The sequence below is a fragment of the Cololabis saira genome, chromosome 8, assembly GCF_033807715.1.
Source record: "Cololabis saira isolate AMF1-May2022 chromosome 8, fColSai1.1, whole genome shotgun sequence".
Lineage (NCBI taxonomy): Eukaryota > Metazoa > Chordata > Actinopteri > Beloniformes > Belonidae > Cololabis > Cololabis saira.
In genome coordinates this window covers 44,786,904-44,810,140 of record NC_084594.1, presented here as the reverse complement: position 1 = coordinate 44,810,140, position 23,237 = coordinate 44,786,904, and the positions used below count along the sequence as shown (strand labels likewise).

Here is a 23,237-nt window from a genome sequence, read left to right as displayed (position 1 = left end):
TGTGGCACTTATTAACATACAATATATAAAGGTGCAGCAGTATAAGGTAGTAATAACATGGTAATAACAACAACACTGCACAATAGGCCAATGGGGAGGGTTTTGGGTTCTTGGTGTTAATGTTACTTCCATGAGCCAACCAACCCTCTTTTTATAAATTTAAATACTCTCAAATTCTGGGATATAGTCAAGTTGCAAACCTTATTGGTCCCATTCAAAGCTCACAACAATCTCCTTCCACGCAGCATACAGGAGCTGTTCCAAATCCAGGAGAACAAATATGAACTGAGAAATGCTGGTTCATTCAAAAACCAAAAGGCAAGAACAAAGTCAAAAGAACATTGTATTTCAGTAAATGGTGTAAAACTATGGAATTGTTGCGAAAAGGACTTAAGAATGTGTAGTTCAATCCATACCTTCAAAAGAATGTTTAAAATTAAGACTATCAACGAGTATGAAAAAATACTGTAACAAACTGTACGGATATATTGTAATTCATTGACACCAAATTTCATAGTGTGATTATTATTACTGGGCTTTTGTTTGCTTCTTCGCAACCACCAATATATGATAGTGTAACAGATGTATTATTGTTGTGCGTGCGTGCGTGCGTGCGTGCGTGCGTGCGTGCGTGCGTGCGTGCGTGTGTGTGTATTGATTGTATGATAATAGGGTAGGCATCACAAGCTCATGCTTCAGCCTACACCTTTTTTGGTCACATCTTTTGAGCCATCTCTTTAGTTCCTCCCTGGTTTTGCTGTTTTCCCCATGTGTGCTGTATAATGATGATGGTTGCACCGATGTAACATTGTTTTTTGGATGACCAAAATAAACAATAAAAGAAAAACAGAGAAAAAATGTAGCTTCCCAAAGGTTTACTTGATTAAAGTAATATCCTACTACTCTAAATAAAACACAAAAATGTTTAAGAGCAATTACCTCTGATCTGCAATATTAAATGACAACTTTTTGATATGCAAAAAAAAGGATTTACTTAACGGTTTTGCAAAATACATTGGACTACCGTTTAAGTGAAAATAAAATAATAAGAAAATATATATTTACCCCAAAAAATATATCTGGGACTCCTTTAAAGAATATCTTCTGACTTGAATCAAAATTACTGTTGTAACAGAGCTTAGTAACTGAATCTACTAATATTTACTCCTAATAACAAAAATACTTCAATACTTTATAATATAAAGCACAAAATTGTGTATTGACCATGCTTTATGTAAGCTCTGTAAGCTCTTGAAACAAACATATGAACACTTGAAGTGAAGCACTGAGACAAAACGAGCTTCCTCAAAACCTGAAGAGTTTTTACGTTCGCCTCCCAATCAAGGATTCATTTTTGATTTTTGTCTACCCGTCTATGGCCCAGAGGCCCAGGAGACGATTCACTGAACAGCTCATCTTGAATCAGAAACAAGAGCAGCCGTTTCCCTGCATCTGCTGGCTGTGCATGATGAAAACTCTTGAGCCTCGATCAACGGAAGACATACAGCTGCTTTCCCCACTTTTCTCTTTTACATGGTCTGAATCCCGGTTTTAAACCCACAGGCTCTGCCTGGTACTGTAGCTCTTTGAATTTCCCTGCAAATGCTGAGTCATACAAGAGTATTTTCTGAAGAGATTTCTACGGTGGCAGAGACACAAGACACAAGTCGAAATGTCGGGAAAAAAGTTGAAATGACGAGATTAATGTTGAAATGTTGAGAAAGAAAGAAAAGAAGAAAAAGCATCAGCATCAGCAAAAATAGTCCCCGGTAATTCACTTCCGTTGTGGCTTTTTTATTTGCGTGTTTTTTTTTATTTGCAGTGGGGTTTCTTTATATTTGCAGCAGCGTTTGTTTTTATTTGCAGCGTTACTTTTATTTTCAGCAATGAAACCGTAGATTTCACACCAGGAAAAGAAGGATAGAAAGGATCACTCACCCTGACGAGCATGTGGGGGAAGGGTCCTCGGGAGTTTTCGGGCACGTTGATGGGCGGGATGACCCAGTCCCTCTTCTGTCGCCTCAGCCCGTTGCCAGATGAGCCTCGCTGATGTCTTCGAGAAAACTTGATAACCCTGGGTTGGGAGTCCAGTACTCTTGAGAGCATCTCCTCAAAACTGATCTGAAACAAAGAAGGGAGCCGTTAACATATCAAACCACATCTCACGCTCAACAGTTTTATATTTAAGTTTGGTCTTTTTTTAATCTGAGGAACGCCATTGTGCCACAACTGGCTGGAAACTAAATCTTCACAGTTCGAGTGAAGTAAATGTGACCATGGGGAGCCCATGGCCACTGTAGCCCTCACCTATAGACAATAAACCTCTGTAGCAAGGCTAGTGCTACAGAGGTCACCCGACAGGACAGAGGACACAGGGTTTAGTGCAGGTAAACCTCTATTCTTCCACCCAGACACACGTGCACCAGCAGAACCATTAGCAGCGCCCCCTTGCTGGTGTGCAGCTGCTTTTTATCAAGCCAGGCAGGGTGGAGAGGCTGATTGGGCACACCTGAGTGGCTGCTCCTCCACCCTGCCACAACCTCCAACAAACAGTCAAAGGCCACCTGGAGCAGTGTGGTTTTACTGAAGCCCACTTCCTGGGCCTAAAGCCGGGCAGACACTGTGCGATTGTCGGCTCATTTTGAACCGATTTTCCAGTCGTGAGACTATTTTTTGGATCGGGCTGGATTTTGACCCAATCGTTGGCCGTGCCTCGTGCAGTATACGTGGGGTAACAACGAGAGATTAACACCTCACGACGAGCTCCCGATCACAAATCGTGTGCTCGCAAGAAAATCAAGCGTGTTTGAAATCCTGGTCGCTCCTCGTGAAGGAATCACAGTTGAAGCAGCTGCGACCCGATTGGACTCATCCTTTCACAGAGAGCATGCTCAATCTCTGATGTCACGTCAAAAACTATTATTTGTAGTTTAAAGTGTTGCCAATTCACATTACAAATCATGTTTTAATAGCAGAAAAAAAGACCGCATTTCCCACGTCTGCCCAGACAATTCCTAGACCAGTCACGGAATGTCTAATCTTTTTTTATTTATCGCCACACAGAATGGCACAAATTGCTAAAGGCTGATTTATGGGTCTGCGTTACACCAACGCAGAGCCTACGGCGTAGGGTACGCGGCGACGCGCACCGTACGGTTACGCCGTTGATTTAACGGAACCATAAATCAGGCTTAAGGCAGCGCGTTTGTTTTTGCTGAGCATCTTTGGTGTCTCCCACTTCCGGGTTCCTCCTCTTCCACTTCTTTTTGACGTTGCAGTTCCAGTAACAGAAGTCCGACGTGAGGATTATGAACGTATAGTGTGAGCAGACGGAGCATCCGAGCATCGGGTCGTACAGTGTGAGACCATAAATCGTGGGCTGTGAACTTTTGAACTCAGCGATCGGTCAGGCAGTTTGAGATGGGGCTGAATCAAACCATTTAAAATATTGCACAGTGTATGACCAGCTTTAGAGGCCGTGGGCCAAATCTGACCTGGGTAAATCCCCTTGATTGCTGCTGATTGAGTCCACCTGCATCAGGGAGGAGTGCAGGTGGATCAAACCAAGTTAAATGTTCCCTTTTGGGTGATATTGGGAATAAATACTAGCAAGGCTAGTGCTACGCGGGTCACCCGACAGAGGACACAGGGTTTAGTGCAGGAACTCTTTTATTTTATCTTCTTTCACCCAAGACACATGTGCCAGCAGCTTCCTCCCAGCAGCCCTCTTGCTGGTGTGCAGCTGCTCTTTATGAAGGCAGGCAGGGTGGAGAGGCTGATTGGGCACAGGTGTGCCCAATCAGCTGAGTGGCTGCTCCTCCACCCTGCCACAATGACATTACTAAAAACAGGTTAAAATGATTAATTTGTTAAAAGAGGGGAGGACCCTGATTAAAGGTACACATGATGTTTAAGTGTTAAAAACTGTAACTGTTTATGCTGGGTGGGTGGAGTCTTGGAGAAGGCTTGGGTTTAAAAGAAGGTGAAACCCTCAGTTCACCCTTTTTGCCCTGCTGCTGCTGTGTGGAGCTGTTTCCTGCATGTTGCCCCAAGTAAATTGCCCACTTTTGTGCCTTGAGAGAATAAATCACCCTTTGCCCTGTTGTGTCTGTCTGCCGTCCCTTACTCACGTTGAGAGTTTCTGGTCTAGTGCTGAGGTGTTACACTACCTTGGCCTAAGCCTAGGTGTGACAGTAAAATACTGGGCGTCATACCAATAATGAGCCCAATGATCAAATGTGATCGTTTCCAGTCTGGCAGTCTGGACACTGGACGCCCCCTCTGAGTTCTGACCGCGGACCTGATTCCCTCAGGTGTCTTTTCCCATTGCAGTGACGTGCTTTGTTGGTTTTCCGGGCTCAAACATGATTCCACCTCCATCTTTCTCTTCTCTTTCCTCACTGAAGACAGAAAGTGTGTAACTCCTTTCACTGACAGGAGCTGGTCACAAACTCAAACAGATCTGTCAAACAGAGCGAGCGGTACCCTGCAGTTTTGTCCTCATTGCAAGATGAGAACATCATTGTAGAACGGCGTCGAAAGCGCATATAGCACACCGTATTTCTTTTTATTCCCTATTGCGCTGCTTTCTTTATATAGTTCCAGCTTCTTCTTCTTTTTGTTTTTCTTTATAACTTTGAATATCGCACAGAACTTCAGAGCTCTCTGCAACTCTCATGTAAGAGTGTTTGGATGTAAAAACAATCTCTGCCCCTGCTGTGACTCCCTCCAGCTAGAGCTGCAGAGAGGAGATTGTATTCTTACTCATCTTTCTTGGTGAAATAAGGGTTAGACGGGTGTGTAAAAGAGTGTTTTTCCCTTGATCCTCTATGGAGTAATATGGTTGTATTGCTGTAATCCAGCTAATCCTATTGTTAAACTGTGCCCTGCGTACGCACATGCATTTACTGGCAGTGTCTCGCTGTCACCTGAAGCACAGTGGAAATCCTCCTGCTAATCCCACCTGGACCACAAACAATGGAGTCATGCAGGTGTTTGTGCACACCGGCAGCCGTGTGCATGTTACCAGGACACACACGGAGCAGCAGCTCGCTCTGTCAACATGCAAGTGCTCTGTGTTTGAGAGAGCTACGCCGTTGGCTGCACTCTGGCAAAAGTATTTGTCGGTTTTGATCTTTTGTTTTTCCGTCTATGAATATCCACAACGCAGAGATGTGGAACAAAGCAAAGGTCTGGACAGGCAGGACTGAGGGAAAACTCTCAAGACAGGAGAGGACGTCACAAAGTCAGACCGTTCAATCCTCGGGGAAACCGACAAAGATCTTGCAGCTTTGGCTCAGACACTACAGGCATCCGTTAGCCTTCTGGCCCGCCGGCTAATTATATGCTAATCTTCATGACGGTAAAAGGAGAAAAACATCCGGTTTGTCTAGAAGGATTTCATTCTGCTGAGCTGTTAAAGGGAGACACAAATTAGGTCTGCCAAGTTGCACCCAGACAATCTATCCATGTTTAGCCATAATTCACAGCAACACGGTGGGAAAAAAACTACCCAGAACATGAACCTCAACTCGTACCAGCCGTCAGGCTGAGCGGTTGAGGTAGGGCTGGGCGATATATCGAGTATAGTCGATGTATCTCGGCTTCTACTCTGTGCGATGTACAAAATGACTCTATCGTGAATATTCGAGTATACATTGTCACGCATTTGCAATTAAATTGCAGACTTTTCTCACTCTCTCGTCTCGTCTCTCCTTCTCTGAGACTTAAAACAAGCGCACCCAGTTACATACGTCAGTCATGTGCTGTCGTGTGTGCATCGTTATACGACCAGCTGCTGGTGTTGGGGCTGCTGTCCGGGACCACCGGTCACTTCCACCCCGCTTTAACTTTAACTTAACTTTAACTTTCCCAAACTCGGCCTGTTTGCGCCGTGAGCCTATCCTCGGGGTTGCTACGCGCGACGGACTCTTTTCAAAGCAAACCGGTTTAGCAAAGACGGGAGGGGATGTTTTCTCCTCGCACGGCTCTCCGGAGAGCTGAGGAGCCGCTCAGCGCGACACGCGCAGCCGAGCTTTAGGCTGATTTATGGTTCCGCGTTACACCAACGCAGAGCCTACGGCGTAAGTGCGCCTCGCCGCGAACCCTACGGCGTAGGGTACGCGGTACCCTACGGCGTAGGCTCTGCGTCGATTTAACGCAGAACCATAATTCAGGCTTTTCTCTTCCAGAGCTGAGAAACGTCACCTAGTGTTACTTAAATGTGGCCACATGAAATCAATCACTATGATCGAAACAAAGTCAAACAAGATTATATGATGTCATATTTCTAAAAGTAAGTGAAAGTGATGCAAAGTAAAGGAGGAGAGGATGAAACATTGCAGTCCCTACACCTACATTAGTCTGAATATAAAGGTCTAAAGGCCCTCCTGCTCAGAGCAGCTCAGCCTGGTAAAACCAGGTAAAACCAGGTAAAACCAGCTCATCCTGGTAAAACCAGCTCATCCTGGTAAAACCTGGTAAAACCAGGTAAAACCAGATAAAACCAGGACCAGAACATTACTTAGCAGATGTTCTTCAGATGGGGAGTCAGATGCAACATGCACTTTCTGTTTTGAAATGACACTTTTTATGTTTGTGCCACTCACTGCTTAGTAACTGTTTAATAAATACAGTTTTGGTAAATTTGACTTATTCCCCCTTTTTGCATGAAAGTTAAAAATTAGCATATATTAATGCAGTATGAACAAGAATGTTTTAATGTAGATATATAGAATCATCATACTGGTGTGATTGTAGCATCAAAGTGTTAATTCAAGGCTAAGGCAAATAGGAGATATATATTGTGTATCGTGACACGGCCTAAAAATATGGAGATATTAATAAAAGGCCGTATCGCCCAGCCCTAGGTTGAGAGGCGGTGACTCGGGCTTGCTCTGCAGGAACAGGTCCTGGGAGTCAACCATGAACTGCAACCATGAACTACTGAAGAGTCAAAGGTCAGAGAGCAAAGCTGGGCTGAAATGTGTTCATGCAACGGGACAACGCAGTCAGAACACCAGCGATTTAGATTTAGATTTTTCTTTTTTAGATTTAGATTTTAGATTTATTTATTTGCACATTTTTGAAAGAAGAAAAGAAAAAAACACAATGGAATGCATTTAGAGAAAATAAAAAAAAAGATTAAAAGAAAAACAACATAAAAGAAAATGTGCTGGAGAGATCAGAAACTTGAGATGGCTCCCCTCTATGATACACTTCAGACAGGAAAACAAAAAATACTTAGAAAAAAACCACAAGATAATTAAAAAATAGTTCAAATAGACATCATAAAAAATATGATAAAAGGAGCAGAATGTAGCATAGACCAAAACAAAGAGCATCTGGATATATAGTATATAGAGTGTACAGTGTACTTGTATGTACATGTAGAGACGTTAGTGGTACTGGGTCAGCAGCTGTTTGTTTTTTAATCTTTTTCTGAAACAATGAGGGACGGAGTGCTAGGTACTAGGTTGGAGATGTTATTCCACAGGGCGACCCCTCTGTATTAATATTCTATTTCCCTCTAATGGTGCGACGTCGGGGTGGATGGAGATGAGAGGCTGATCTAGTTGGATAACTGTGAATATTGGATTTTATACAAAAATATTGTTGGAAGTGGAGTGGTAGTGATTGGCTTAAATACATAATTTTGTAATAAAAATAGAGATTTGCATTTTATTGAGCGATACGTTAGAACGACTGACATTAATAATGTCCAAATTCAGACTGAACCTGCTTGCAATCCGCGATGGGACATTAACGGAGCTGTGCATGAGCCCACGTCATCAACGACAATGATCTGAAGCTTTGCTGTAAAGAAAGATGGACCAGTTTCTTCAAGTCATTCTGCTAACCCTTGTGCTGTCTACAGGTCAAGGAAGGAAGGAAGGAAGGAAGGAAGGAAGGAAGGAAGGAAGGAAGGAAGGAAGGAAGGAAGGAAGGAAGGAAGGAAGGAAGGAAGGAAGGAAGGAAGGAAGGAAGGGAAGGAAGGGAGGAAAAAGAATGAAGGAAGGAAAGGAGAAAACAAGGAAAGAATGTACGAGGGGACAAAAGAAAGAAGGAAAGGATAAAGAAGGAAGGAAGGAAAGAAGGGAGGAAAGAAGGAAGGAAGGGAACAAAGAAGGAAGGAAGGGGAGAAAAGAAGGAAGGAAGGAAGGAAGGAAGGAAGGAAGGAAGGAAGGAAGGAAGGAAGGAAGGAAGGAAGGAAGGGAGGAAAAAAGAATGAAGGAAGGAAAGGAGAAAACAAGGAAAGAATGTACGAGGGGAGAAAAGAAAGAAGGAAAGGATAAAGAAGGAAGGAAGGAAAGAAGGGAGAAAAGAAGGAAGGAAGGAAGGAAGGAAGGAAGGAAGGAAGGAAGGAAGGAAGGAAGGAAGGAAGGAAGGAAGGAAGGAAGGAAGGGAGAAAAGAAGGAAGGAAGGAAAGGAGAAAAGAAGGAAGGAAGGAAGGAAGGAAGGAAGGGAGAAAAGAAGGAAGGAAGGAAAGGGGAAAAGAAGGAAGGAATGAAGGAAGGAAGGAAGGAAGGAAGGAAGGAAGGAAGGAAGGAAGGAAGGAAGGAAGGAAGGAAGGAAGGAAGGAAGGAAAAAAGAATGAAGGAAGGAAAGGAGAAAACAAGGAAAGAATGTACGAGGGGACAAAAGAAAGAAGGAAAGGATAAAGAAGGAAGGAAGGAAAGAAGGGAGGAAAGAAGGAAGGAAGGGAACAAAGAAGGAAGGAAGGGAGAAAAGAAGGAAGGAAGGAAGGAAGGAAGGAAGGAAGGAAGGAAGGAAGGAAGGAAGGGAGGAAAAAAGAATGAAGGAAGGAAAGGAGAAAACAAGGAAAGAATGTACGAGGGGAGAAAAGAAAGAAGGAAAGGATAAAGAAGGAAGGAAGGAAAGAAGGGAGAAAAGAAGGAAGGAAGGAAGGAAGGAAGGAAGGAAGGAAGGAAGGAAGTAAGGAAGGAAGGAAGGGAGAAAAGAAGGAAGGAAGGAAAGGAGAAAAGAAGGAAGGAAGGAAGGAAGGAAGGAAGGAAGGGAGAAAAGAAGGAAGGAAGGAAAGGGGAAAAGAAGGAAGGAAGGAAGGAAGGAAGGAAGGAAGGAAGGAAGGAAGGAAGGAAGGAAGGAAGGAAGGAAAAAAGAATGAAGGAAGGAAAGGAGAAAACAAGGAAAGAATGTACGAGGGGAGAAAAGAAAGAAGGAAAGGAATAAAGAAGGAAGGAAGGAAAGAAGGGAGGAAAGAAGGAAGGAAGGGAACAAAGAAGGAAGGAAGGGAGAAAAGAAGGAAGGAAGGAAGGAAGGAAGGAAGGAAGGAAGGAAGGAAGGAAGCAAGGAAGGAAGGAAGGAAGGAAGGAAGGAAGGAAGGAAGGAAGGAAGGAAGGAAGGAAGGGAGGAAAGAAGGAAGGAAAGGAAAAAAGAAGGAAGGAACAGGAGAATTAGGTCATTTTGACCCAAAGACAGTACAAGGGCTAGAGCAGCATCATTAGGTATTGAATTATGAGATCTACTTAGTTTTCCCTTCATTTTTTTGTATTTTAGCTTATTTTTAATTATCAAATTAATGACCATAATAATATGTAATGTGTCAGCTAATATTAAGACCTGACACACCTCAGGTCTGTTACGTAGAGCCTGAGGAGTGAATGGAGGTGTGCTTTCTTGGTCATTTTTGACTGCGTACGATGCTCCACGGTGCTGTTCTTCCTCAACAACACTGTCAAAGTCCTCATCTGCCCCAGTTATCAGGAGAAAGAAAACCAACACACACACACAATGAAACAACAGATACCCGAATGTAACTGTGCCTGCTGATCAGGACGCAATGATAACGAGGCTGAAATATCCAACCAGTCTGGCCCCAATTATTCCTCTGGAAAGAAATTAAGAAGTGAAAAAGAGAGACGGCAACATGGCAGACAGAGAAAGGGAGATGTTCTTTATTGTGAGTCTGCTTGTGGATGATATCAGTGTACTGGCTGCTCATGATTGTCACTTTCAAACAGCATGGCAGATGACAGGCTGCTGGCATCGTGACAGTAACTGAAGTACAAAGAAAAGAAAGAAAAACTGGAACAAGCTCTCAGTGGGCTGCTGGGAAACTACAGAATGTTAGGGCGCAGGCATTTCTGTCCGTCTAAAATGTGTGTGTGTGTGTGTGTGTGTGTGTGTGTGTGTGTGCATGTGTGTGTGAATATAGTGTCTTCATTCATGGCTGTGTGCACATGTGGGAAATCATGTGTGCTGTACCTGATGCACACATTCACGACTGAGTAGAAAATAATGCATGAACATATGCCTGGGTGTATCTGTCAGTGTGTGTGTCCTACTTTGGTGATGCGTGTGTGCTGTCAGTCCGTGTGTCTGTGATGTGCCGCCGGCTCTTCAAACCCAAAGGCAAGGCAGGGCCAGCTGGCAGCTCCGTGCTCCCAGGCAGCCTGCACCCTGCCGGGGCAACTTTCAGGACTACAGACCCCGGGTCCTGGAGCAAACATCTGGAGGTTATCAGTAGGACAGACCGGCAGAGCAACACCATGAGTGGGTTTTATTTTTCTGTCGTCGCCTGCTGTTTGTCTTCTTCTTAAAGCTCGGGTCCTCTACCAGAGGTCTGGGACCTTGAGGGTTCTATACGGTGGCCGACAAGGGCCAAACGCACTGCAACGGCCTAATGCGTCTCAGTTCAGGAAAACGGCTTCAAGTACAGAAATGATTCCAATTCACAAAATCAAAACGAGGTACAAAAAGAGGAACGGGGTGCAAATGAAAAAACCTGCTGCAAAAAACAAAGACAAATGCAGCATCATCAAACGCTGCAAATAGAGAAACGATGCAAAGCACAAAACGATATAAAACAAGAAACCATCTTCAGAAGAAAACCGCTTCATAACCGGTCACTACAACCGGAAGTGCTCCAAACCTGCAGGGGGCGCTCTCGGCGTAACAGCTCAATGGACAAACACACGGGATGTAGAGAGAGGCCGAACAGCTGACTGAACCACAGTGTTTACATCCATTACGAAACGTTTCTTTATTATGTTTTACACCAGACGATACAATGTACAGCATTGTACAGTGATATAAACATCGTATATAAATATAGTCAGATAAAAATCACATTACCGTTCCCGCTGTATGTTTAAACCATGGATGTAAACACTGTGGTTCAGTCAGCAGCGCCCCCTGCAGGTTTGGAGCACTTCCGGTTGTAGTGACCGGTTATGAAGTGTTTTTCTTTTGAAGATGGTTTCTTGTTTTATATCGTTTTGTGCTTTGCATCGTTTCTCTATTTGCAGCTCGTTTGATGATGCTGCATTTGTCTTTGTTTTTTGCAGCATGTTTTTTCATACATACACACACACATTATATATATATATATATATATATATATATATATATATATATATATATATATATATATATATATATATATATATATAAACATATATATATATATATATATATATATATATATACATACACTTTTTGAAGAATGTCCTTCCTCTGTTTAAATTATATATTTTTTTTCTTTGCCAAATTGAGTATTTTAGTTGAACATGTACAGCCTGCCACTTGCTACAAATGTACAAATGTTTGTGTTCTGTCCTCCATACCATGTGATCAGGGTCGTGACTTAAAATAAATGATTGATTGATTGATTGATTGACAAATGCAATTATTATGACTATTATTTCACAGTTCAAACCTGCATGTATTCATGTATCAGTAGTGGATCGTCAATGTAATCTATAGACTAAAGTTGAAGGGCCAAAGAAAATCAAAAAAGTGATGAATTGAGCTCCATTTCAATGGCCACTGGTCTCGGGTCCGGGGCTGATATCTACTGCTCGCCTTTGCTGCAATCAACCACAAACAGGTGTGGCTGCCTGGGTAGGATGTGTTCAAAATGCTAATCAAATAAGCACCAACACCTGAAATGGCATCCAGCAGACTCCAAATCCAGCGGTGCATAACTGATGAGCTACAAGCCGATGGAGAGGGCAAGCCACCATGCAATAAAATCAGTACGAGCTGGAGCGCGCTCAGAGAGGCCCCACCTGTGTGAGGTGCGATAACCCGAGTACATAAACACAGCATAAAGGGCTCGCCGCCAAAGGGGCTCCACACTTCACTTGCTGTGGGATTGGTCCCTGGAAAATTAGATACTAAAATTATCCAGCTATACTCATTTCTGCTTCTGTGAGAGAACTATGAGCATTTAGTCGATGAAGTCAGTAGGATGAGGGGAGAAAACAAAAACAAGGAGTCCAGTTGCCATCTACGTTATCACTGATGCCGAAATGGATCCGTCTCATGCTGAGCATAGATACACAACCCCCAATCACCACAGGGCAAGTTTCTCACATTTATAACATAAACCCACAGTAATCAAAGTCCAAAAACAACAAAACCAAATCCCGGTTACAGCGGAAATGATCCATTTGCACTTGAATTAACAGGCCCTGGAAGTCTTTGCATGAAACTGTCCTCAGAAACAACGCCCCCTAGAAAACTTTGTGCCTCAAGACCCACACTACGGTTTGACGTACATGGACGAAAATTGGTACACACCTGTATCATGTCACAACTTAAAGAAAAGTCCCTTGGCGCCATGGCCGAAACCGAACAGGAAGTTGGCCATTTTCAATTAATCATGTAATTTTGGCGCAATTTATGCCATTTCTTCGGCTGCTAATGCGGCCCGAACCGTAATGTGCACCCAGGTGTGTTATACATCAAAATGTGTGTCTCCATCCTGCAACGACGTGCATTACTTTTCTGAGTCAAAAGCGTTACCGTGGTGATGATAGACGCCAAAAAGCGCACCCCCCCTTCATCTGATTGGTCAGTTTTTTATAGTTCCTACTTTCTGCTATAACTTTTGAATGGTTTGACATAAAGACTCGTGGGTGGTGTCATCGGACTCGGTTTTGAGTCCTTGAACATAATTGGTGAAAATTTGCCCTGCCCCATCTTCTGATTGGTCAATATTTGATAGTCCCTATCTCTGCCATAACTTTTGAATGGGTTGTGATAAAGACATGTAAGTGTGGTCATCGGACATGGTTTTGAGTTCTTGACCTTCATTGGCCTTAATTAGTTCTACTTCCTACTTTCTGCCATAACTTTTGAATGGTTTGATATAGAGAGTCGTGGCTGGTTTCATCCACTAAATGTCCAGGCCTGAAGAATCTACATGCAAGTCATACAAGCTTCCACTGCAGCCTGAACGTGCACAAGGGTGGAGGGACGTTCATCGCTTAATTTTATTTGTTATTTAAGCATACTCTTAAGCATACTCTTAAATTAAATTAAATACTTACAACTTGTGCTTTTTATTATTTTACCTCTTTTCTTATCATTTTATTTCATTTTATTTGTTATTTACTGTTTAATTGTGTCTTGCTTCTTTTAATGTTGATGTAAAGCACTTTGAATTACCTTGTGTTGAATTGTGCTATACAAATAAACTTGCCTTGCCCTGCCTTGCTTTGCCTCAATCAAAGTGCCAGCTGTCCATCACCAGTACCAGTACCAGTACCGGTACCAGTCCTACTACCAGTACCACCACCACTACCAGTACCAGTACCAGTCTGCTGTATATGTTTACCTGAAACAGCTGATTATGTAAGTTTCAGAAAAAAGGAAAAGATGCTTTAATGTCCTGCTTGGATGGTAACGATGAGTTCTAGGTTTACTCTTTTTAATATTTTTATCCCGGTTTTTTTCCCATTTTTACCACCCCGTGCTCCTACCTACTGACAGTCCTGGGAATTGCCATCCTCTACCAACCCCGGGAGGGCCCTGCACTGAGCTCAGGTCTCCTCCTTAACCTGAGGAGTGAGCAGGCCGCATCTTTTCACCAGACAGGGTGGGGTTTCTCCGGCTGAACGTAGCGCGTGGATCACGTTATTCCGGCCGGATCCTCCCCACCCCATCTGGCGCCCCGGTTGGCCAGAGGGGGCATGTATAGCCCAGGACTGTGTGCATGTTTTTGTGAGGGTAGCTCCCATTAGCTACCCAGGGGAACACGGGGAGAACATACAAACTCCACACAGAAAGATCCTTTCGCCAACCCCACCCATGGTGTGGGCACTGAAGTCATGGGGGAACTAACACGCACTTCAGCACCCACAGCGTCCCCCGGCGGGAATCGAACCCAGGACCTTCTTGCTGTGAGACCGCTGCACTACCAGCTGCGCCACCGTGCCCCGAGTTCTAGGTTTACTGAGGCGAATATGTTAACTGCCTTCTTTCACACACAGTAAGTTCATTGAATGTTCAACATACAAACAACTTCCTGCTCAGATTATTGGTTCGGAGGAGAACTTTAGAGCTTACTTACATGCGAATCCCCTGAAGGAAAAGGAGAGGAACATGTCTGCACACTGCTTTGAAGCACAAAAAAACCATGTAGCGTACATGAAAAGCTGTGTACACCAAGCACGTTCAATTTTTCTTGCAACTCATAGAAAACATTTATTTATCATGCACTGAATTCAATGAATAACACAATTATATAAATCCATTTGCAGACTCTGCCAGAGTGGAACGTCAGCTCAGTCAATGTCAATTACATTCCAGTCTCCATTATTTCACCCCCAGGAGTGGGCAGAATTTAAATCCCTGCTCTGCAATTGCTTTAGGTGCACGGGTCTTGGGCTTTTTGTCATGATTACAAACATGAGTGAACATTCAGCCCAATGGCAATTAACATGTAATACAGGAAAAATAATGGTTTGACGCTGCTGCTCAATAAAGTTCAGCCTGGGAGAGGAAGTGAGTGCGGCGGTGGATTTGACCTGCGTGGTTTTACAGTGTTTGTTAGAGTGCAGGCCCCGGGGAGCCGGCGAGGTCAAGTCTCTCCTCGTCACCTACAGCGAGGCGTCGCATCTGCACCCGTGTCTGAAATGTTAATGGAACCATCTCACCTCAGAGACGGCTGAACACTGCAGGACCGTGAGGACGGTGTGCTTGTTCGCGTACATGAGAGACGGGGGGGGGGGCATCTCAGCGGAAACGCTCCAAGACAATTTGAATCGTTGCAAAAGAAAAGAAAACAAGAAAAAGATCGATTTCCTGCCACTCAACTGACTAATCTGAAAGATATTTGCGTCGTTTATCCCACAAGTCCACTCTTTGTCTCTGAATCTTTTAGGAATGTTTGTATCAAATAAAATGTGTCTAAAACTTTAAAAGGTTTTGGACTAAACAGAGGTCTGTATTCTCATTTGTTGGCTCATTAGACAGAGACCTTGACCTGTCTGTCAAACCTGAAAAATATGTGGGATATTATTACTGCCAGGTGGCCAAACGCTGACTTCTACATCTTATTTTATTCATTTTCTAGCATGTGCACGCCTCAACTAAGATGAGCTCCAACTATGACCATGTTACGCTGTAACTGTCCTGATATCAAGTGGGTCCGGCGTTCCCAGGGACACGCAGCGACTGGAGGACACTGGATAACACAAACCTAGCTTTGATTCAGTCTCAGGGACCTGAAATGGTTGCTGTGTGTCTGCCTGTTCTGGTGTCTGTTTGTTTTTTCTCTTACAGATCTCAAAGGCTTGTGTGCCCATTTTGCGTTTCCCTTTGTTTTTTGTGTTTCAGATTAGCAGTGGATGTATGTTGTGTAATTTTGGTGCAATTTATGCCATTCCTTCGGCCGTTAATGCGGCCCGGACCGTAACGTACACCCAGGTGTGTTATACATCAAAATGTGCGTCTCCATCCTGCGACGATGTGCATAACTTTTCTCAGTCAAAAGCGTTACCGTAGCGACGATAGACGCCAAAAAAAGCGCGCCCCCCCCTTCATCTGATTGGTTCATGTTTCATACTTTCTGCCATAACTTTTGAATGGTTTGACATAGAGAGTCGTGGGTGGTGTCATCAGACTTAGTTTTAAGTCCTTGAACATAATTGGTGCAAATTAGCCCTGCTCCTTCTTCTGATTGGTCGATATTTGATAGTCCCTATTTTCTGCTATAACCTTTGAACGGTTTGACATAGAGAGTCGTAGGTGGTGTCATCGGACTCGGTTTTGAGTCCTTGGACATAATTGGTGCAAATTAGCCCTGCTCCTTCTTCTGATTGGTCGATATTTGATAGTCCCTATTTTCTACTATAACTTTTGAATGGTTTGACATAGAGAGTCGTGGGTGGTGTCATCGGACTCAGTTTTGAGTCCATGAACATAATTGGTGCAAATTAGCCCCGGCCCTTCTTCTGATTGGTCGATATTTGATAGTCCCTATTCTCTGCCATAACTTTTGAACGGGTTGTGATAAAGACATGTGGGTGATGTCATCGGACTCGGTATTGAGTACTTGACCTTCATTGGCCTGAATTAGCCCCACCCCTTCGTCTGTTATTTGATAGTCCCTATTTTCTGCTATAACCTTTGAACGGTTTGACATAGAGAGTCGTAGGTGGTGTCATCGGACTCGGTTTTGAGTCCTTGGACATAATTGGTGCAAATTAGCCCCGCCCCTTCTTCTGATTGGTCGATATTCGATAGATCCTATTTTATGCCATAACTTTTGAACGGTTTGACATAGAGAGTCGTGAGTGGTGTCATCGGACTCGGTTTTGAGTCCTTGGACATAATTGGTGCAAATTAGCTCTGCCCCTTCTTCTGATTGGTCGATATCTGATAGTTCCTACTTTCTGCCATAACTTTTGAATGGTTTGATATAGAGTGTCGTGGGTGGTTTCATCCGCTAAATATCCAGGCCTGAAGAATCTACATGCAAGTCATACAAGCGCTCCCACTGCAGCCTGAACGTGCACAAGGGTGCGAGGGCCCGTTCATCGCAGCTTTAATTATTATTGAAATCACAGAAGTCCTCTGTGATGGTAACGAATGGCCGCAGGTCTCCAGATCATTTAAATCCCGTGCAAATGGGGCACAAGTTAGTATTAAATAGAAGTTATTGCATTCATTTCACAGCAAAGGTCAATCAGTAAAGAGGTAGCTTCACAATAATCTCCCCGTCTGCCAGGATGTTCAAATGTATTGATTCATTCCTGATTGATTGCCAGACAAAGAAGAGGGACACAATAGTGTAGGTGTTTGTTACCTTTGTGAGAGGTAAAGAATGCAGGTGTCCGGCGAGCGCCAGCTTCACGGTGGTCTCCCAGATGTGAGGGTCATGGAGACCCCGCGCCGTGACCATGAACTGAACGGGCTCCGACAGGTTGGCCACCTCCTGCTCAGTGTATACCGTCCCATCAGGCCTCACGCTGAAGTTGGGGTCGCTGCTTACGAAGCCCACCTCTCTGCTGCGCTGGCAGTCTTGAAACTTCACTGCAGACATGGACAGAAAGGGGAAAAATTAGGTTCGGAATTAAACGGCAGCACTGTGAAATTTACTGCAGCAATCCTTGACACATCTGGCAGGCTCAAGATTAACCCACATCCATCAAGACATATCGTGAAATATCACATCCCTTCTGCTGTCGCTTCAGATTCCCCGCTTTTACATCTCTGGCAGAACAAACTGCTTATCTGTTCTTTAACTGCAGCACACGGAGGGGAACATAAAGCTCTGTCAGGCTTCCCAACCTGGAAACCAACATCGAAATAGTATTTCATTCAGCTGCTCGGGGCGAGAGCGCCTCAAGCTTGACGGGCTCAGAAAGGATGGTGGTGAACGTGCACTGATGAGACTTACGAGACACCTGAAAGGGCCTTCCTGACCCAAAAGAAGACACTCGTTTGGACTCTCATGTTTCCATGTTTAATTGTCATTTAATTATCGCTTGGGAGGAAAATGACTCATTGGCTGGGTTTTTTTTGGTCTGATGAATAAATAAAACCCGATAAACAGCTCCAATAAACAAATGAAAATAAATAGGGATGCCCCGATACCGAGACTGGTGTCGGTATCGGGGCCGATACTCCTCTCATATACTCGTACTCGTATTTGCAAAAATTCTCCGATACCGTGCACCGATACTTCATTGTTGTTGTAGTTACTGGTTAGTGACTGTAGGGGGAGATGTTGAGCTGCAGTCAGCGTGGTGATGAGAAGAGAGTGATACATGAGTGAGAAGAGAGTGATACATGAGTGAGAAGAGAGTGATACATGAGTGAGAAGAGAGTGATACATGAGTGAGAAGAGAGTGATACAGGAGTGAGACTGGCAGTGCCGTTTCAGGCAAGATAGCAACATTTAATGCAGCGGGACGTCAGCAGTGTGGACATATTTCAGAATAAGGGACGACGGCAGAAGCAAGACAGACTGAAGCTACGTGATGCTAAGGTGTTAAGAGGAGGGAAGGAGAATACGATGTTTAATACCAGCAATATGATAAAACATCTCAAGACGCATTATAAAGCTGAGTATACGGAGTTTGCTAATGCTACTGCAAGAACTCAACAGCAACATTAGCTCAGGTTCTGCAAAAGAGACGGACAACGGCAAGAGACAAGTTAAAATAACGGAGGCTCTAACCCGTTATCTAGCGCTGGATGAGCAGCTACTGTCAGTTGGAGAATACCAGTATTAATATGTTGCATAACTACATAATAATTCTAATAACACTAACCCAAATCGATATCAGAATCAAATTGAATCGTATCGAACCAAATCTTGATAATCAATTCTGAATCTTAAGAATCGGAATGGAATCGATTCTTGACATTTGAATCGATCCCCAGCCCTGCTTTCATCATCTTAGACAGTTTATTGTCACAAACGGCACAAACGGCTGTATATATGAAGATTATATCAGATATATGGTTATTGGTATCAGTACTGGTCCTGCAGAAGCAGTGTTGGTTTGGGCTTAACTTAAAGGGGACCTATTATGTCATCTAATACCTATTTTAAACAGGCCTTGAAATTCTTAAAAACAAGCTTTTGATTGTTTTTGCTAAATAAATTAGAAATTCAGCCTCTGAGCCATGTCTTTATCTTCCCATTCTCTAACCTCATTATCTATGCAGGATTCTGAGTGGGCGGGGCTATGATAATGAGGCTCTGTGCTGATTGGCTGCCTGAATGACGCCATACACCGCTACGAAAAAATGGCGGAAGCTCCGGCCGGCGGAGTTAGTTGTGGGCGTGGTTTCACGCATCGGAGGCCAACCGATGTAAATCCCATTTTGGTTACGTAACGACAGGAGCAGAATCTTATCTGCTCGTAGATCTACATGACACTGGACGGCTCATCCGGGCGGCTGTACAGACACTGCAGAATTTGGTTGCTTTCCTCCTTCTCTGAGTTGGCAGGCTGAGGGGAGACCACTTTATATATGTTAAAGCAAGAAAAAACCTGTTTTTCATAATAGGTCCCCTTTAAGCTCAACATCAGGGTGGTGTCAGGTAAAGGTGGAGATGGTTCCGTGTTCACACACAGATTCTATTATAACACAAAACGCTGTAAAATTCAAGTCTCCGACTTTAAGACTTCATTTCTCTGATTTCACGGCCAAATTTAATGAAAACTCTGCAACGTTGCACACAGTTCACAGCACGCCGCGCCGACATCAACGCTCCAGATGGCTGATGGGGGTTTTTCCGAAATGCCTGTAATATTAGCACGCACACACGCACGTACGCACACGCACACTCCGCTTGTCTCACTGAACCCACAAATGCGCCGCGATGGTATCTGACAAACTCCGGCTGCTGATAACGGCACAAATTGATTTCATAAATCACCCAGGCAACAGATCATCTGTTATGAGCTATGTCAGTGTGATTTCTCCAAAAAAAAATCCAGCGTGAAGAATTCTGCACAGCAAGCTTTTTATCAAGCCATCTATTTAATTTATGGCCCAGCTTCCTGTCAAAAGCAGCTCCCAAACAACAGGCTAATAAAGCATGAGATCTCCTCAGCCGCTGCAGCTTAGCAGCTCACAAATGAGGCCGCTTGTTTCCAGCCGCTGAGTAATTGCATGTGTAATGGGGACGGACGGTAAACACAGTTCTGACAATATGTGCATCCATCTTTGTTAACAAATGCCATCCATATTTTTATTAAAAACAAAACAAAAACACACGCAGCCCGGCAGAGAGCCCGGCAGAGAGCACGGGAGGGGCAGGCTCGGCCTGAAGCATGGCCAGGCTCTCGGGAGGGTTTACTGGGGCCGGGATCAGGAGAGAGGGTTTAACTTCAGGTGAATCCTGATGCTACGCTTGTACCATACAAACAACTGGAATAAACACCAACTGAGCTATTTGTTGTCATTTATACAGGTCTTTTGAGGTTCAGCTGGAGATATGGTCGCCAACCGTCCCTTGAAAAACGGAATCGTCCCGTATTTATAAACTAGAGTAGCGTCCCGTATGGAGCTGAAAAGGGACGCACTTTGTCCCGTATTACTGTGAGAGTCAGAAAATAGTCATGAAATGTCAATGGAAAATGGCATTGAGCTGTTGAGTTCATAAGTTATTTTGTTCTGTTTTACTCCAACTGTAGCTACAGTCAGTTTTCTACAGAATTTCTGTTTGCACTTTTGTTATTGCACTAAAAATGTGCACTATTACAGAATGTATGTTCTGCTTTCTTTCTATTGTTTTATATTAATTTATACAATTTTAAGTTAAGCAGGACAGGTTTCTGTTTAACCCTTGTGCTGTCTTTGGGTCAAAATGACCCAATTCTTCTGTCCTTCTTTCCTCGTGCCATGCTCTCTCCTTCCTTCTTCCTTTCCTCTTTTCCTCCTTTTTACCCTCCTTTACTCCTTTTTCTTCCTACCTCCCTTTCATCATTCGTTCCTTTATTACCTTCTTTGCTTTTCCTTCCTTCTTTCCTTATTTTCTCCATTCCTTCCTTCTTCCCTCCGTTCTTTCTTTCCTTTTCTCCATTCCTTCCTCCCTTCCTCCCTTTTCTCCCTTCCTTCCATCTTTTCTCCCTTCTTTCCTTCCTTTCTCCCTTCCTTCCATCTTTTCTCCCTTCTTTCCTTCCATCTTTTCTCCCTTCTTTCCTTCCATCTTTTCTCCCTTCCTTACTCCCTTTCCTACTTCCTTCCTTCTTTCCTTCTTCTCTCCTTTCTCCCTTCCTTCCATCTTTTCTCTCTTCTTTACTCCCTTTCCTACTTCCTTCCTTCCTTCCTTCCTTCCTTCCTTCCTTCCTTCCTTCCTTCCTTCCTTCCTTCCTTCCTTCCTTCCTTCCTTCCTTCCTTCCTTCCTTCCTTCCTTCCTTCCTTCCTTCCTTCCTTCCTTCCTTCCTTCCTTTCTCTCCTCCTTCATTCCTTCTTTTCTCCCTTCACCCTCCCTTGACCCAAAGACAGCACAAGGGTTAAGAAATGTACTTATTTTATTCAGTTCGTTTTGTTATTTTGTATTAAAGTGAATTGCTGGATAATAATGTGTTTTCCATGTGTTCATGGCATTCAAAAATATGCATCTAATTCAATTCAGGTTCGAGTCAAACAGTTAAAAAATCGTTTCACTCACAAAAAAAGGGTCTAAAAAATCTCCCCAGGCCAGGAAGGCTGAAGGCAGTCGGGTCGGCCGGCCCTGCAGATGAGGGCTCCCTTTTTCAATATTTCAGGGATTTGGCAACCCTAGCTGGAGATGTGTATGTGCATGTGTGCATATTCTAAAGTAAAGCTATGGACTGTATGAGAGAATTACCTCCTCAGCTGGAAAAAGTAGCAATAAAACCACCGAGGGCTGATGGTGTGCCTTCACCTGCGTTCCTCCGGGTCACGGAGGTGTCTGTTGGCATGGGAACGCGTGTGGTCTGTGAGCCGCTCACATCAAACACTGCAAGATCTTTGTCTCCCATTTTTCAAAGTGCACGGGGGGAAAAGCTCTCATTTTTCTACTCATTGCCCGCCGGTGGCTACAGTACCTGTTCGGGACCGGGATTGTGACCTAGACTCATCACACATCTAAGTGTCGCACTCATTACTGTTTTCTAGTCATTAAAAATCCCTGTGCACAAAAAAAAAAAAAAGATTTCAAATCAGTTAGAGGGATCTGAGCTGCCACGCTGTTGAGCGGAGATGAAAGCAGCAGGAATTAGACAAAGAGTCAAGATAGCAGAGCAAGATAGTGTGTGTGTTTGAGAAAGAGATTGTAGGATAAAAGCAGATGACTGGAGGGGGGGTCGGACTCTGTGGCACACAGCAAGACGGATACATTGAACAAAAAATATCAAATGAACCACAATGGGAATTGTTCTTACAGCTTCCAAGAGTAATTTGTAGTTTTTAAGACAAGCGTACAGACTAACACTGCTGATAACTGAAGAGTTATTCAGTTGTTAAGTGTTCTTTTGTGTATCCAGTTGTCTTTTTTGTATTTTTACACCTGAAAAAGCTTCTAAAAAAAAAACAAAACAAAAATAAATCAAATAAATAAAATTGAAATGAGAATTGAAAGTGAAGCCTGAGGATGTTTCTTCTGCTCTCAACCCTGAAGGTCGGTAAATGTGCCATTCTTTATCTATCCAGAATAAAACACACGTCTTTACAACAGATACAGTCCCAGCTGACTGAGCACTTGGCTGTCTTATCACGATGTAAGAAAGCAATAAACAACAAAGCTTGGCAGATACTTTTTTTAAATATTAACGATTATAAATAGTCAAATCACAAGATGGAATGAAACAAAGACATCCGCGGTTCAGACAGCTTCGTTTATTAAACACCTTGAATGTCAAAGGAATAACGGTGTGTTTGATACTGGGATCAAAACATGTTGAATTGCCACAGTTACAGACATCGTCTCCATATCCTCAACAACATTTGGGGCAAAGAGACTGACTGTGTTCTGTTTTACAAGACACTGCAGGAATTTGAAGCCAGCAAAACACGCAAAATAATGAAGTTACGTAAAAAGAAGACATGGATGCCAAAGTTGACCCAAATGGAAGGAAGATGAGATGTTGACCCCATTTCGGGCCCATGCAGGTCTCACATAGAGGCCGTAGAAGAAGAACTAGACAAACAAACCCTCTGTGATGTCCCCCACAGGTTTCAGAAGAGTGCTTTTAAAGCCTTTTTTCACACTGCTAACACCACCTCACAATGCTAACACCACCTCACACTGCTAACACCACCTCACACCGCTAACACCACCTAACAGTGCTAACACCACCTCACAGTGCTAACACAACCTCACACTGCTAACACCACCTCACACTGCTAACACCACCTCACACTGCTAACACCACCTCACACTGCTAACACCACCTCACAATGCTAACACAACCTCACACTGCTAACACCACCTCACACTGCTAACACCACCTCACACTGCTAACACCACCTCACACTGCTAACACCACCTCACAATGCTA

General features: G+C 43.7%; 1 protein-coding gene across 1 annotated transcript in view; it reads right to left on the bottom strand.

The window, feature by feature from the left end:
* The window catches only part of cdh4 (cadherin 4, type 1, R-cadherin (retinal)), a 366,103-nt gene that overhangs the window by 118,593 nt on the left and 224,273 nt on the right, over positions 1-23,237 (bottom strand). Inside the window, exons 4-5 of the mRNA XM_061728090.1 lie at positions 17,057-17,283; positions 1,939-2,121 (exon numbers count right to left, since the gene is read on the bottom strand). Coding sequence (XP_061584074.1) covers positions 1,939-2,121; positions 17,057-17,283 — 410 coding nt within the window. The remainder of the gene's footprint in view (positions 1-1,938; positions 2,122-17,056; positions 17,284-23,237) is intronic.